This window comes from Polyodon spathula, chromosome 42, assembly GCF_017654505.1.
Source record: "Polyodon spathula isolate WHYD16114869_AA chromosome 42, ASM1765450v1, whole genome shotgun sequence".
Classification (NCBI taxonomy): Eukaryota; Metazoa; Chordata; class Actinopteri; order Acipenseriformes; family Polyodontidae; genus Polyodon; species Polyodon spathula.
Genome location: NC_054575.1, coordinates 3,061,083 through 3,076,776, shown reverse-complemented (window position 1 = coordinate 3,076,776; position 15,694 = coordinate 3,061,083). Strand labels below are relative to the sequence as shown.

Genomic DNA, 15,694 nt, shown 5'->3' with positions numbered 1-15,694 from the left:
AAGGGCCATTGAAAAATAAACGGGTGTCGGGCTTCCGTCCAAACAAACGTTATTCTTACAACTATGTGTTTAAAACAAAATCAGATAGACGTTAAAATCATTCAGCAGACATTAGTATCTTCGCAACTGCAAACAAAACGTGCGTGTTTTTTTTTTTTTTTTTTTTTGCAAAACAAAACAGCCGCCGTTGTGTCCAAACCTTTTTTTGCATCACCTAGAATTTTAGGATTGAGACCTTATTAATGATAATAATAACAATAATAATAATATTTTTTAATGAATTAATACTTATATGAAAAATTTTAACGACGCAACGATTTAAGTCTCGACTCTTCGTTGTTCAGAATTTAAACTCGGGCATTTAAATGTAGATACTGATACCGCTGTCCGATTTTGCCAACGGTAATCATTATGTACACACGTCAGATTTTATATATATATATATATATATATATATATATATATATATATATATATATATATATAACACAGGCTCCCTTGAGAAAGATATGTACAACATATCGAAACGTTGGGCAGCTGGCTCTTTGAGCTAATAAATACATATATAAGAAGTAATGCAGCAAATTTAATAATAAAAAAAAAAAAAACTTTGTATTTAAGATTTTGTAATATTCTTTAGATTCTGAAGCTGCAGGGCCGATATGCAGAATCGCTCGTTTTAAATATTAGCGTTTAGTTTAGGAAAAATAACCGGGAAGTGTTGTGACAATAGTGACTTTTTTATTGTGAGTCAACGCTCAGCCGTACCGGTGAATTTAGTTACGCAGCTAATGGTATTTATCATAAATCGTTTAATCAGACAAACTACAAAATTATATCGCAAAAAAAAAAAAAAAAAAAAAAAAAGTCTACCACAAACCGCAATTGTTACGATATTTTATGTTACATTTTGAAATGTCACGTTTTTTTGGCGGGATGGTTATCTGTGTCGGTGTTCACGTTGTCGCCAAATAAATATTAATTTAATACAGGAATAAAAACGTCCCTTTTCTTTGCGTGTGTGGACTTCAGGCTTTGGCGTTTGGAAATGTTTAAAATATTTAATGTATCAAGGCCGCTGAGGCTATTAATATTAGCCGAGATGGATATCTGTGTCGGGGTTCGCGGTATTGCCACCTAATAAACTAATTAATTTAATATAGGAATTAAAAAACGTTTATTTTACCTGTGTTTTTGTGCGGACTGCTCGGCCGTTGGCTTTGAGACAAGACTTGCCACGAGAAGCCGTTCTACCGCGAATTTTGAATTCAAACACTCCAGGGTTCTAAACTAACCGCCTCACCTCAGTCCCGGTCGTCACGGTTGAGATGGGAAGAGCAGCGGCTTCGTTTACCAAATATATACATCAAGTCAAAACTAGTTTATTTAAGGACCATTCACGAAGATTAACGGCAGATAAATCTCAGGTAAAAAATAATAATAATAATAGTGACAAGCTGGCCGGGGAGATAAAAACTAGCCACTAAAAAACAAAACACACACACACACACAAAAATGAAATCTGTGGAGATTTATTGTACCTACCGTATTGACTTGACTGTATTCGCCCCTCGTGTACAAGGAGACGACATGGAGGGAACATTATCGGGTCCAGTCATCCCAACTGCAGCTTTAACTTTCCTGCCGCCGCTTTCAAGTGTGCGCCGGTGTGCTTCGGTGCGGAGATGCAAATGCAGGTTTTGGAAGACACCGCACTGTAGCCCGACTCAATGTACTTCCATTTAACTGAGAGAATGTGGTTACAGAGAATGTGGTACAAATTAATGTTATTATTATTATTATTATTATTATTATTATTATGACTCAAGTGCAACAACCTTATAACTTTACAGTTTTATTAATAAAACCCAAACAAACATACAAGCTAATGGCTGTTTATTACATGGCAAATGCATAATGTACCAACATTATGATGGATGTAAAATATTGTTTTCTATGTTTTTTTTTGTTTTGTTTTGCCGTACACGGGAGTTTCAGTAGCAAAATATGAAAAAAAATCTCTATTATAGTGACACCAAGTGGTTTGAAAGTGAATTTTCCCCCAACGTGTGTGTACCTTCTATCACCACGCTTCTCAACCCCGGTCCTGGGGACCCCCGCTGTGGCTGTCGGTTTTCACTCCAACCGAGCTCTCAATTACTTAACTAGATCCTTATTGAACTGATAATTTGCTTTAAACAGACCTTTTTACTTGTTTCCAGCTCTTAAACAGTTGCATATTTCAAGTTAGCTGTAACATTTGATAACACATGGCAAATGACATTTAATAGAGAAAAGTGTAAGGTACTGCACGCAGGAAATAAAAATGTACATTATAAATATCATATGGGAGATACTGAAATTGGAGAAGGAATCTATGAAAAAGACCTAGGAGTTTTTGTTGACTCAGAAATGTCTTCATCTAGACAATGTGGGGAAGCTATAAAAAAGGCTAACACGATGCTCGGATACATTGTGAAAAGTGTTGAATTTAAATCAAGGGAAGTAATGTTAAAACTGTACAATGCACTAGTAAGACCTCATCTTGAATATTGTGTGCAGTTCTGGTCACCTCGCTATAAAAAAGATATTGCTGCTCTAGAAAGAGTGCAAAGAAGAGCGACCAGAATTATTCCGGGCTTAAAAGGCATGTCATATGCAGACAGGCTAAAAGAGTTGAATCTGTTCAGTCTTGAACAAAGAAGACTACGTGGCGACCTAATTCAAGCATTCAAAATTCTAAAAGGTATTGACAGTGTGGACCCAAGGGACTTTTTCAGCTTGAAAAAAGAAACAAGGACCAGGGGTCACAACTGGAGATTAGACAAAGGGGCATTCAGAACAGAAAATAGGAGGCACTTTTTTACACAGAGAATCGTGAGGGTCTGGAATCAACTCCCCAGTAATGTTGTTGAAGCCGACACCCTGGGATCCTTCAAGAAGCTGCTGGATGAGATTCTGGGATCAATAAGCTACTAACAACCAAACGAGCAAGATGGGCCGAATGGCCTCCTCTCATTTGTAAACTTTCTTATGTTCTTAAGTAACTTGAACTGCAACTGTTTAAGAGGTGAAAACAAGTAAAAAGGTATAATTAAGCAAATTATCAGTTCAATTAAGGGTCTAGTTCAGTAATTGAGAGCTCGGTTGGAATGAAAACCAGCAGCCACAGGGGGTCCCCAGGACCGGGTTTGAGAAGCTCTGAATTGTAAATTTGAAAAGTACTGAGGTCTAAATTTTCTAGTTTTGTAAATTTTGAAAGTTTCACAAAGTATTCCAAGTTAGTTGCCACTTTGAAAATATACCCCCTATTTATTCAGGCAGGCTTTTATTTTGCATAGAAATTAGTTAAAAAGTCAGTCTTGGTCTCAATTATACTCCCAGTATGCAATGTGTATCTCAAATGTCAAATCTTTTTTATATTATATATTTGTAAATCGTTTTTTAAAGAGATGTTTATCGTGTTGCGATTGTGTTACATTGTTAAACTGATATAAAGGCTGTGTGTTTTCATTACTGGTAACCACTGAATGAAGTGCATTTAAATTAATATTTAACCTAACCTTGAGCAGCAAGAATAATTATTTAACATTAAAACAAATGCAAATGAAGTTGAACAAATGCATGTTTGATTCACAGTATATCTAAACATGGTCATGCAGTCAGTGTAATACTAATTTGCAAGAAGTCACATGCTTTTCAAGAATGGATGATTGTGACTTGCAAGAAAAGGTAATATCTGTATGTGTTTTCAGTTTCGTTTCTGGAGCTGATATAAATATAATTTTTTGCTATCTGCGTCAGTGTTCACGAAGACCTGCAGAGGAGAAAGATCTGGAGAGTTTCAACTTCATCTGCAGGGAGCCCATCGGGTATTCACTTCATTTCTTGAAGATTAAAAACACACACAACATAAGAAAAGCGGTAAGTTCTGTTATGTACAGAAAAAAAAAAAAAAAAAAAACTATTCCTCTTATGAAGAGGAAATTGGTATTCTTGTTCGTTTGTGCTTTTTCCTGTTGGCGGTGGGTGAATGCGGTTCTTGGTTGTTGCTGTGCTTCTGTTACAGCAGATCTTTTTCATTCATTAACGTGTTTAATGCACAGCTGTGTGGTTGGAGTGGGTGCAGCAATTACACGGAAGAAAAACACACAAGCAGAGAGCGAGAGAGAGGTTCCTTTTGTTGATTCTATAAAGTGTGGATGTTTTATTTATTTATTTATTTATTATTATTTTTATTATTATTGCAACATGTAGATTGTATTACCGATGAGAACTGAGACATGGAGATATATTCTTAAACCACTGCTGACAGTCAGGGCAGTGAAATTCATATCGCGGATGTGTCACCCCGATTTAAAACCAGCAGAATTCAAGTTAGCCGTAACCTTTTATAAGTAACTTGAACTGCAACCGTTTAAGAGCGAAAACAATTAAAATAAGTATAATTCGGCGAATTATCAGTTCCATTAGAGTGTAGTTCAGTAACTGAGCCACAGGGGGTCCCCAGGACCAGGTTTGAGAAGCCATGGTCTAGTTATAACAGGTGGCTAAAAACAACTATAAAATGCTAACAGTGAGGCGGAGTACAATGCTACTTAAAAACTCAAATCGCAAAAAAAACAAAAACAAAAGTGAAACTAAAGGAGCATAGGCGTTTAAATATAGGCTTCTGCTATAAACACCACAAGCACTCGCCCTTAGCCAGTAAAGTGAACATGCGTTACAATGTAGAAAGAGGTACTGAGGGTTATATTCTATAACTGCAGGGTTATATTCTATAAATACAACAAGTTACAAGTACATAAATCAAAATGCTAAATTATTACAAAGGTCGTCACCTTGTGACATTTATCATCAGGAGACCGATCGCACCGTTGATATCCGCTACTCCACGTGGTTTATTCTGCCATTGCATGAATAAACATCGTGAAGGAAAGGATGTCCTCCAGGCGCCATTTTTGCAGATATCAACGAGGACATGAGAATCAAGTTTGTGTTTTTTTTTTTTTTTTTTCCCCCCCGTTTCCATTAGAAGCAGATCACTCAGACAAGGATTGGTCATCAAACACTGACAACAATTTATTCCCCTCCAAGTCCATTTTGTCGCCTCTAATCAGAATAACAGCTTCGTGTACATTTTTGCAAACCGAATCCTCTTACTAATTCCCCCAAAGTAACCACATACCATAATCTTTAAATAGCATAAGCAACAATGCATTTATTTATTATTTGAATAGTATGTATTATTTCAGAGTACTTCAAAATATTTTTTTAACATGTTTATATAAATGAGGATAACTAAGCCTAACGTTGAGCAGCGATCACACCACCAGCTGATCAATCTTCCACGTATTTCTTCTCTGGTCTTGTCTGTGTCGGCACCGTTGATGACCTATGTTTAAATGTCTTTTATCATTGATTACACCTTTTTTTTCTTGTATAAATAAAAATAAATGTACTTTGTGGTAATTAGTAGGACCCTTCAACAGTGTCAAATAACATTTCTCAAATGTACTGCTTTATGAATGAAAGAAAAAAACCTAAATGAACAGTCAAACAGAGCATGACTAGAAATGTCATGAAATACACTCTTTAGCTTTAAAAGAGGTGATGTGTCAAAATAAAATTGTGTTCATTTAAACGCTACGCTTCATTTACACAAACGCTGTAGGTCTGTGATTGTTGCACCCCTGAAAGGGACTGATTGAAACAATCAAAACGCTACGTTTTCTGCTTGCTGCAGTAGTGGTTTTTATCAACAATAAAAGTTTACAGTCATTTCTTTTACACAGAAAACTACAAGCTTACTCTTTACATGAGTAAAATGGCAAGCATCCTTTTAGAGTTGTACCAGCTCAAAAAGAGAATACAAACTACCTCTTCCACTCAATAACTTCTTAATTAGTTGAAATGGTCCTCACCATGAAGTTGGAAGTCAAGTTTTGTATAAAACTTTAAATTAGGTTTTGCATGAAACTGTTTCTATTTGCTATTACTGTATAGTATGACTACTGAGGACAAACTCCAGTGTCTGAATCTTGGCCACCCCACTATACACTGGGGAGGCCAAGGTTCCCCTCTCACTACACACGTCCCCTTGGGTACGTAACCGTATATTTTAATGAATGGTTTGTTTAAGGCTGGCTGTCTTCCTCAGACGTGCTTGGTTTCGGTCTTTCGTTCCAACCAGCGGCGTCTCTGTGTATTGTCAATCACGGCCACCCAAATGCACAACCGTGCGCAGTACTTATGAACCGAGCAATCCCCCAAGGCCCGCCTCTCAACCACTTAGAGAGGGAAAACCCTCTGACAGGTGGATCTTCCGGGGCTGCCGCCCCTGTCCTGCAGTACCACACATGCGCCAGACAGTCACCGTCCCACCCCCACCCCCCCGTTACATGCCCTCCCTCTAAAACCCTGCCCTAGGTTGTTACTGCAAGCAATGCACTAGATTTTGCTCTTGCTTCAGATGCAAGACATGCCTGTAATTGAGTCACTGTGTAACATTCCTCTGCAGGAATCTCAGAGATGTCATCAGAGGAGAGCATGCCAGGTGAGGGGGCTCAGGAGGCTGAACTCCAGGCTATCATGGGTCCATCAGATACACCATCTGTCGTCTCCACTCCTCCAGACTCTACAGTTCCTGAGGATCCAGCAAGGAGTCCACTCATTACCCCAGCATCTGTGTCCCCTCCTGGCGAGATAAAGATAGAGTCCATGGAAAGCGATTCTGTCTCTCTGAGCTGGGGCAGTCCTGACAATATGGATGGGATCCCACACAGCTTTCATATTACCTACTCTAGCTCTGATAAGAGTCACCAAGACTCCATCACTGCACCCTCTAATTCCACAGTCATCTCTGAGCTGAGACCTGGGAGAGAGTACAGCTTCACAGTCACCACAGTGCTGGAGAATAGGACCCAGAGCACATCTGTTTCAACATCTGTCTGCACAAGTAAGAATCAGTGGGCTCTCTTTAATCATCAGAAACAGAAACAATTACATCTAGATTTGTTCTGACCTCTTTTTAAGGATTTTGATTCTGAAGGACAGACATGCTTTGCAATTGAGTTCAAGTCAGACCTCAGGCCTGCTGGCAGGCTGGACAATGATAAGACAGAAGCTTAAAACACTTAACAGTAATTAACAGCTTTTATTTGCTGAAATGAGAAATAAATGAGTCACTTTACTGTCTGTCAAAATCAAACCCTGTGAAGTCAGTAACAGAGCAGATTGTGTAAGAATGCGCTTACAAATGATGCTCCTACATCTGCAATAATAGCCAGTGGCAAGCATATCCATCACTTGTGTAAACCAATCAGCCTTCACTCAGAACACAGTTTTGTAATGTCCCAATACCTAATATACATGAATAGCACATTGATGCATTTCTCATGTTCAAATGTAGTCACCAGTGAAGCATTATTTCCATGTAAAAAATAAATAAATAAAAGAAATAGGTAGACACACTTGTGCTCCAAAGTACTTATTATGAAGCTAAGTGGATACCTGTTACTGTTTCCCTTTCAGAAACATCTCTACAAGATTTGCTGTGCAAGCTGGGACTGGAGAACTACTTCCCAGGCAAAATTACGTTGAGTACTGTGCTTGAGATTGGTACAGAGAGTATTACAGATGAACCGATTCAGACACTAAAGAAAATTCCCTGGTGCTTTCTGAAAAGTCTAATGATGGTAAATGTGACAGCTCGGAGTACCAAGTGCAGTGCTGCTGAGACAGATACAGACTCTTCATTGCAAGACCTGGATAGTGATCTATATCTTATAGATAGTAATGATGCTCAAGAAACAAATATAATCAATCCACTTGATCTCTTACTAGCACTGTTTCTGTGTTCAGACAGCTTCCTGCAGCAGGAAATCATGTTAAAAATGTCGATGTGCCAGTTTGCTGTACCTCTCTTGCTCCCCGACTGCAGCACCAGCCAGTGTACATTAATGCTGTGGGCCATGCGAGACATTGTGAAGAAGTTTAGACCCCGTTCATTAGCCGACTCGAAAGGGTTTGTAGAAGACAGTATAGTCAGCACTGCCATGCCAATGATCTCTTTTGTCAGGCTGGGTGACTGCAGTTTATCAAAGTCTCAGATTCTGAATCAGGTTCTCAGCAACCCCCAGCAGTACCATGATTTCTTTATCCATCGTGATGTGGAATGTGGTGACGTTCCACGGAGAATTGCAAACGGTCTAGTTGAAATAGGTTGGTACCTTCCTTGTGGAAAGAAAAACTTTTTTCCAGAACCTGTAGCTGTTGCCAACCTTCGTGGAGATCTCCTTTCCTTTCAGAAGCAGTTTTCTATTTTATGTCAAACATCCTCAGCAGTCTTCATATTTTTTGACAGTATTGCAGAGAGCGAGTGCAATCTCTTGTCCTCTGCAGGAAATATTAAAGCCCAATTATTTTTGGTTGGAAATTTTCCAAATAAGGCAGAGAAAAACTTAAACTCTCTGAAACACTTGGCTTCAAAATTAAAATTAAGTAGAAATCAGGTCCTATTGAAGAATAAGCAGACCAATGATGCAGGGTTTGTGTCAAAACTGCGCTCAACTATGAATGATATAATGGAAAGTAATCCTCAGAAAAACACAATTGAAGATATGTCTGCTGTAGCACATGAATTGGGGATCCCTGTAGATGAAGACTGCATTGAATGTCAGAACGCTAAGAGAAGTGCTGAAGAAATTACATCTAGAATCAACGATGTGGTGCGATATAAAGAGAATCAGTTGCCATTGCAAGGGAAGCTTTGGAAGGAGCTGGCTAAAATAGAAAAGGAGGAGTGCAGACTACGGAAGGCAGGAGACCAGCCTATTGAAGAATATAAAACACATCTGCAAAGAGATAAACAGAAACTGAGACAACAGCAAAGCAGCAAAAATATATCTGAAGCAATGGGATGTTTCATCACTGCCATATCCAGTGAAAGCAAAGAAGAACGATCTTATTTTCTAAAGTGGATGAGGATTTACTTGGATGTTACTGCACGAAAGAAACTTTCTGGTCTTCGTGAGGAATACAAAGAAAAGTGTTTCAAGTTCTCAGAGAACAAAGAGATAATTGCAGCCCTGGATAGACAAATATCAAACAGCTCTTTAGGAATTGAACATTTCATGCGTGAGATGGGGCAGATTTATGAAGCAGCGTGCTCCTTTCCTAAAAATGCTGAATCTCGCCAGCAGTTTCAACATCTTCCCAGTTTGGGGGCTGATCTGCTGTTGGGTGGCTTCCCTCTTGAGCTGGTGGATGGAGATGCATCAAATATCCCTGTAAGTTGGGTGACTGATGTTCTAAAAAAGCTCCATGAGAAAGTCCAACACAAGAGCAGGCTGCTGGTTGTAACAGTGTTGGGAGTCCAAAGCACTGGGAAGTCTACCCTCCTCAACACAATGTTTGGGGTTCAGTTTGCAGTTAGCAGTGGCAGATGCACGAGAGGAGCCTTCATGCTGTTAATCAGAGTCAAAGAGGATCTTAAAGAAGAGCTGAACTGTGACTTTATCTTGGTAATCGACACTGAAGGTCTCAAATCTCCAGAGTTGGCACAACTAGAAGACAGCTATGAACATGACAATGAGCTTGCAACACTGGTCGTAGGTTTGAGTGATGTCACCATAATAAACATTGCAATGGAGAACTCCACAGAGATGAAGGATATCCTACAGATCGTGGTGCACGCATTTCTTAGAATGAAGGAAGTGGGGAAGAAACCAAACTGTCAGTTTGTGCACCAGAATGTGGGGGACGTGTCTGCCCATGACAACAATGCAAGGGACAGGAAAAAGCTTCTAGAACAGCTAAATGAGATGACACAGGCAGCTGCAAGGATGGAAAAGAAGGATATAAACAGAAAATTCACTGATATAATGGAGTATGATCCAGAGAACAATAACTGGTACATCCCGGGCCTGTGGCATGGTAACCCTCCAATGGCTCCAGTGAACACCGGCTACAGTGAGACTGTGTATGATTTCAAGAAGAGCTTGATTGAGGTTTTGAAAAACACCAACAAGGAAAAACCTCCTGCACCAGTTACAGAGTTCCTGGAGTGGATGAGAAGTTTGTGGAAAGCCGTTAAATATGAGAATTTCATCTTCAGCTTCAGAAACAGTCTAGTGGCTGAGGCTTACAATAACCTGTGTGTTGAATATGGTAAATGGGAATGGGACTTCCAAAAGCACATGTACAACTGGCTGGCAACTGCTGAGACAAGGATTTCAAATACCAATGAGCAGTCCTCAAACCTTGATGAGTTTCTCAGGGATTTACAAACAGAGGCATTTCAAGAACTGACATCACAAGAAACATCATCTCAGGAGAAACTGACTAAATATTATGAAAGTAAGGAGGGACATGTTAATCTTGTAGAAAGCTACAGAGCAACCTTTGAGAGAAGCATTAAAACTCTTAGAATTGAAATTGAAATTTCTATGACAAACAAGTTGACAGCAGCTATTGCTTTTCAAAAGGGAATGAAGAAGGTACACGATGTCAATGGTAAGCATAAAGCAATATTAGAAGAAAAAGTTTTGGAACTGCTTGGAGTCTGCAGGGAAAAACGTGAGGATTTATCTGAGGGGAAGCTGAAAAAAGAATTTGAAAAGATGTGGGAAGAGACCGTGAAGAAACTGGACTTTAAAGGCTTAGTGAAGCGAGACGTTGTATTCAATGTTTATAATCAATTGAGAAAACAATTAGATAGACATGGAGGTGGAGTTAAGATGGTGTTAAATCAGGCCAGCGATTTGACTAAATATGGAAAAAAACAGCTTAATGTAACTGATAAACATTTTGATCGCGTATGGTACAAAAACGTCACTGATCGCTTGGGCCTGTCAAAGCTCCACACAGAGGAAGCAGAGGCAATGGTGCAATCTATAACAAAACAGTGCACAGAGTTTGTATCACACAAAAAAAACAGTAAAACTGACTACCACGAGACCTACACCAGAGAGCTGTTAGAAATGACAGATGTCAAGCTGAAGGAAATTGAGAAGCTCAAGACTAACGCCCAGTTTGAGGTTGATCTGAAGCTGCACATCTGTGGGTTTGCTGCCAGGGAATTCCAGCAGATGCACGAAGATTTCATTGAAGACAACGACCCCCAGAAACATCTGGAAAAGTACAAACCACGATACTGTTCTGATTTCATAGATCTTTACCATGAGAAGGACCAGAGCCTAAAGAAGGCTAAAGAATTCACTGAGCGCTGCCTCAAGCCTGCAGTGAGGGAGTATGTCGACAAAGCCCTTGGGATAGATATTGTGGATGAAATGCAGACTGGTGGAAACTCTGTGAAATACAGCACCCGGTCATCTTTCCAGCATTCCATTCTGAAGCAGTTACTGAAGGACAACACATTTGAAAACTATGTGTCCTACATGAGACACTACGCTGATTTTGTCAAGAAGTGGATATTTGATTGTATTATTGAGAAGTTTTCAAAAGACAATGCCCTTTCAGATTTAGAAAAGAAACGTCTGCAAACCATAACCCAGAAAATACAAGAAGCCATTAAAAAGGCAGAGAAAGAGGAAACCTTGACACCCAATACCAAAACCATACCAAGGTTTATTGAAAATGTCTGCTGTGTTCTGCATAGCGATATTGTGATTTCCACTGACGATCTTGGATTAAAACTTATCCAAGACAAAGCCTGCGTGGAGGAGTTCGTTGTACATCTTCAACATTACCTTGAACAAATGAATACATCTCTAAGGGATGAATTTTCTCAAAGTTGTGATGTTAAGAAGAAACTAATCAAGCTGCCATTCAAGCCACAGGATGAGCTGTTCAAGAGGGCGTTTGGTTGTGGGAAGCTGTGTCCGTTCTGCAAGGTCCCCTGTGAGGCAGGAGGCAGGGACCACAAACAACACCACGCATCAGTGCATCGACCACAAGGGCTGGGGAGATACAGATGGTCAGACTCTGAAAAACTATGTGTAAGTTTATGCTCAACTGATGTACAGAGTAATATGAGATTTCAGAGTCCTGAAACAAAGGGGGAGTGGCATCCCTATAAAGACTATCGGAAAATCTACCCTGACTGGCACATTGCCCCCGATGACAGTATTGAAGCCTCTGACTACTGGAAGTACGTGCTGACTACATTTAATGATCAATTTGCAAAGGCGTATAATGCAAAACTCGCTGACATCCCTGCGCAATGGAGAAGCATAACAAAGGAACAAGCAGAGAAGAGTATAAACAAGCTGTTTAACATGGAGTAAATTAAAGATAAAAAGAAAGGGCCAAAATCACCCTGAATGTCGTGCTGGAACAGCAACTGAATCAAAGAACAAGTTTCAGGACTGATGAAGCGAGTGAATAGAGCAGGGAGGTCAAATTCAGCTCCTGGAGGGACGCAGGGTCTTGTGACTTTCATTCCAGCTGTCAATTACTTAATCGATCTAATTATCTCATTAACTGGACACATTTAGCACTTCTCTCTCCAGGCCTCCAAATGTTTCACAGGTCGGGTACCTTGCATCTTGAATCAAGTGCATTTCTTAAATAATCAGCTGTAAAAACGTAAAACATATTAAACATGTCCAATTCCAAAAATAACTAGATCAATGATGTTAATTGAGAGATTAAATTGGAACGAAAACCAGAAGACCCGGCCCTCGAGGACTGGAGTTTGACCCCCTGGATTAGCCTCTGGACCCTGTTTTGAATTGAGTACCATGTGAAAGGAATACCACCGTTCAAAATGCTTTTATGAAAACTCAAAACGACCCTATATGTTCCCTGGGATTTTTTTTTTTTTTTAATATATTTTCTCCTGCTATATTTTATGTTTACAAAGTTACTGAATTTTAATATATATATATATAATATATATTATATATATTAGATATATATATATATCTATATATATATAGAATATTTTAAGAATCTGGTGACTGAAACAAAAAAAAAGCAAAAATGACTTCTATTGGCAGCGATAAATATAAAGCTGCATGTTTTTCAATGTATACAATGACCATGTAAAGCTGTTACAAAACATTTCAGCATTATTATACTGTATAACATTGATTGTGCTTTGTAGGATTGTAGGCAATAATGAAAACTATTATTTTAATGCATTGTATGTTATTAACACTTTAATACAGTAGAGAATCATTTTGGCTGACCTTACTGATACTTAAAACTGTAGCCTAATTCTGGTAGTGATTTTGAATGCTGGCCACCTAGATATTATTTCTGTTAATGTTTTGCTAATTAAATAAGGCGTGTGATTCATGTTAACCAACTTGATGATGTGCTGAATATGTTGGTTTTTTTATGTGTAAAATGAATCGTTAGAATAAACCTTGTTTCTGTGCTTCCTGCTCCTATAACGTTATGCTCACTCTTTCAAACTCCTTGCAATATATTGCTTGTCACAATAAACTTCAAGCAAGATTTGTGTTGTTGTATGTTATTATTATTATTATTATTATTATTATTATTATTATTATATGAAAATAATCCTAAAGATTTCCCTCAAACCATTCTGACTGTAACAACCCCCTTACATTGGAGGTCAAGTTTTTTTTGTTTTTTTCAGTATTTATATAAGCCCCGGTTAACCAAACCGGAAAGCCACGAAACGGGGCAATGAAAATAAGACGATGATGTTGTGTTGAAATTACAAACAAACGTCATTGTCCCGCTGTCGTCGGACACGACGCCTTCTTTTTTTTTGTTTGTTTGTGTTTTGTAACTGTCTAAAAACAAATAGCAGGGATCTGAGAAATCATTCGACCGACATAATATACTCGTAACTGCAGACGAAACAATGTACGTGCTGTAAAACAGACTTCCGAACAGCTCCGAGATTTTTACGATTGAGACATAATACAAAAAAACAACAAAAAAAAACAACAAAAAAACAACTATATAAACACCATGCACATATTGTATTTAACATCACGTAATCAAATAAACTACAGAACGATCTCGCAAGTGTCTACCGGAAGCCATAACAGTAGCACAGTAGCGTTCTGTGTTAGATTTTGAAATGTCACATTTTTTTCAAATTCTCTGTCAGTTTTTCGTTAACAAAAAAAAAAAAAGGATAAACTACAAAACGGTGTGTAGTTCAATATGTTAACGTAGACTTATTCGGCAGCTTTCATTCGACTTTATGAAACAAATTTACTTTCGTTTCAGTCATGCGCAGAGACGCTGTTTCGAGATGGGTGCCTCGTTTCAGTCATGCGCAGAGACGCTGTTCTGAGATGGGTGCCTCGTTTCAGTCATGCGCAGAGACGCTGTTCTGAGATGGGTGCCTCGTTTCAGTCATGCGCAGAGACGCTGTTCTGAGATGAGTGCTTTGTTTACAGACATGCGCAGAGACGCTGTTCTGAGATGGGTGCCTCGTTTCAGTCATGCGCAGAGACGCTGTTCTGAGATGGGTGCCTCGTTTCAGTCATGCGCAGAGACGCTGTTCTGAGATGAGTGCTTTGTTTACAGACATGCGCAGAGACGCTGTTCTGAGATGGGTGCCTCGTTTCAGTCATGCGCAGAGACGCTGTTCTGAGATGGGTGCCTCGTTTCAGTCATGCGCAGAGACGCTGTTCTGAGATGGGTGCCTCGTTTCAGTCATGCGCAGAGACGCTGTTCTGAGATGGGTGCTTTGTTTACAGACATGCGCAGAGACGCTGTTCTGAGATGGGTGCTTCGTTTCAGTCATGCGCAGAGACGCTGTTCTGAGATGGGTGCCTCGTTTCAGTCATGCGCAGAGACGCTGTTCTGAGATGGGTGCCTCGTTTCAGTCATGCGCATAGACGCTGTTCTGAGACGGGTACCTCGTTTCAGTCATGCGCAGAAACACGTTTCTGAGATGCGTGCTTCCTTTTAGACATGCGCAGAGAGCCGTTTCTGAACTGCGTGACTCGTTTTAGACAGCCGCTGGTGTTGGCTGAATAGAGGTGTGATTTCTTGACTTGCAAACATATCATCGCCAAAGAACACAAATTCAGTAGAATTCTTACACCAAAAAAATAACCTTACAGTTCAAGCGAAACTAAAATAAATTGAAGCATTTCAACGACTGATCCAGATTCACTTCACCCTGCGGAAAAGAACTCCCTCAGCTTCATAGAGTCCAGTGAAAGCTGCTGAATAATGTTCCCTTGTTAACATATTGAATTGCACCCCCTCTATATAGAATGAACTCCCTCAGCTTCATAGAGTCCAGTGAAAGCTGCTGAATAATGTTCCCTTGTTAACATATTGAATTGCACCCCCTCTATATAGAATGAACTCCCTCAGCTTCATAGAGTCCAGTGAAAGCTGCTGAATAATGTTCCCTTGTTAACATATTGAATTGCACCCCCTCTATATAGAATGAACTCCCTCAGCTTCATAGAGTCCAGTGAAAGCTGCTGAATAATGTTCCCTTGTTAACATATTGAATTGCACCCCCTCTATATAGAATGAACCTCCTCAGCTTCATAGAGTCCAGTGAAAGCTGCTGAATAATGTTCCCTTGTTAACATACTGAATTGCACCCCCTCTATATAGAATGAACTCTACTATGAAAGACGCTATATAAAGATATTAATATTATGGCTTCCGGTAAACCTTTTTATTTTTTTGCAATATAGTTGTCAACACCTCTGAATTGGCGGTACTTTTAAATATAGGTGGGCGGGCGCTGCACACGCATCCTCTTACTAACCATCTT

The 15,694-nt window shown here is 39.3% G+C and overlaps 1 protein-coding gene across 1 annotated transcript; it reads left to right on the top strand.

Annotated features, from left to right (window-relative positions):
* Positions 1-3,830: 3,830 nt before the first annotated feature.
* LOC121305347 (interferon-induced very large GTPase 1-like) lies at positions 3,831-12,799 on the top strand. The gene is made up of 3 exons (XM_041236956.1): positions 3,831-3,924; positions 6,521-6,958; positions 7,534-12,799. The coding sequence occupies exons 2-3, from the start codon at positions 6,532-6,534 to the stop codon at positions 12,246-12,248; spliced, it is 5,142 nt and encodes a 1,713-aa protein (XP_041092890.1). The 5' UTR covers positions 3,831-3,924; positions 6,521-6,531; the 3' UTR covers positions 12,249-12,799.
* The last annotated feature ends 2,895 nt before the right edge of the window (positions 12,800-15,694 follow it).

What these genes read in the sequence shown, in the direction of transcription:
- LOC121305347 (XM_041236956.1), top strand. Translation starts at nt 6,532, where the DNA reads ATGTCATCAGAGGAGAGCATGCCAGGTGAGGGGGCTCAGGAGGCTGAA. An exon ending in TTCAACATCTGTCTGCACAA is followed by an intron (nt 6,959 to 7,533) that starts GTAAGAATCAGT and finishes TTTCCCTTTCAG; the next exon opens with AAACATCTCTACAAGATTTG.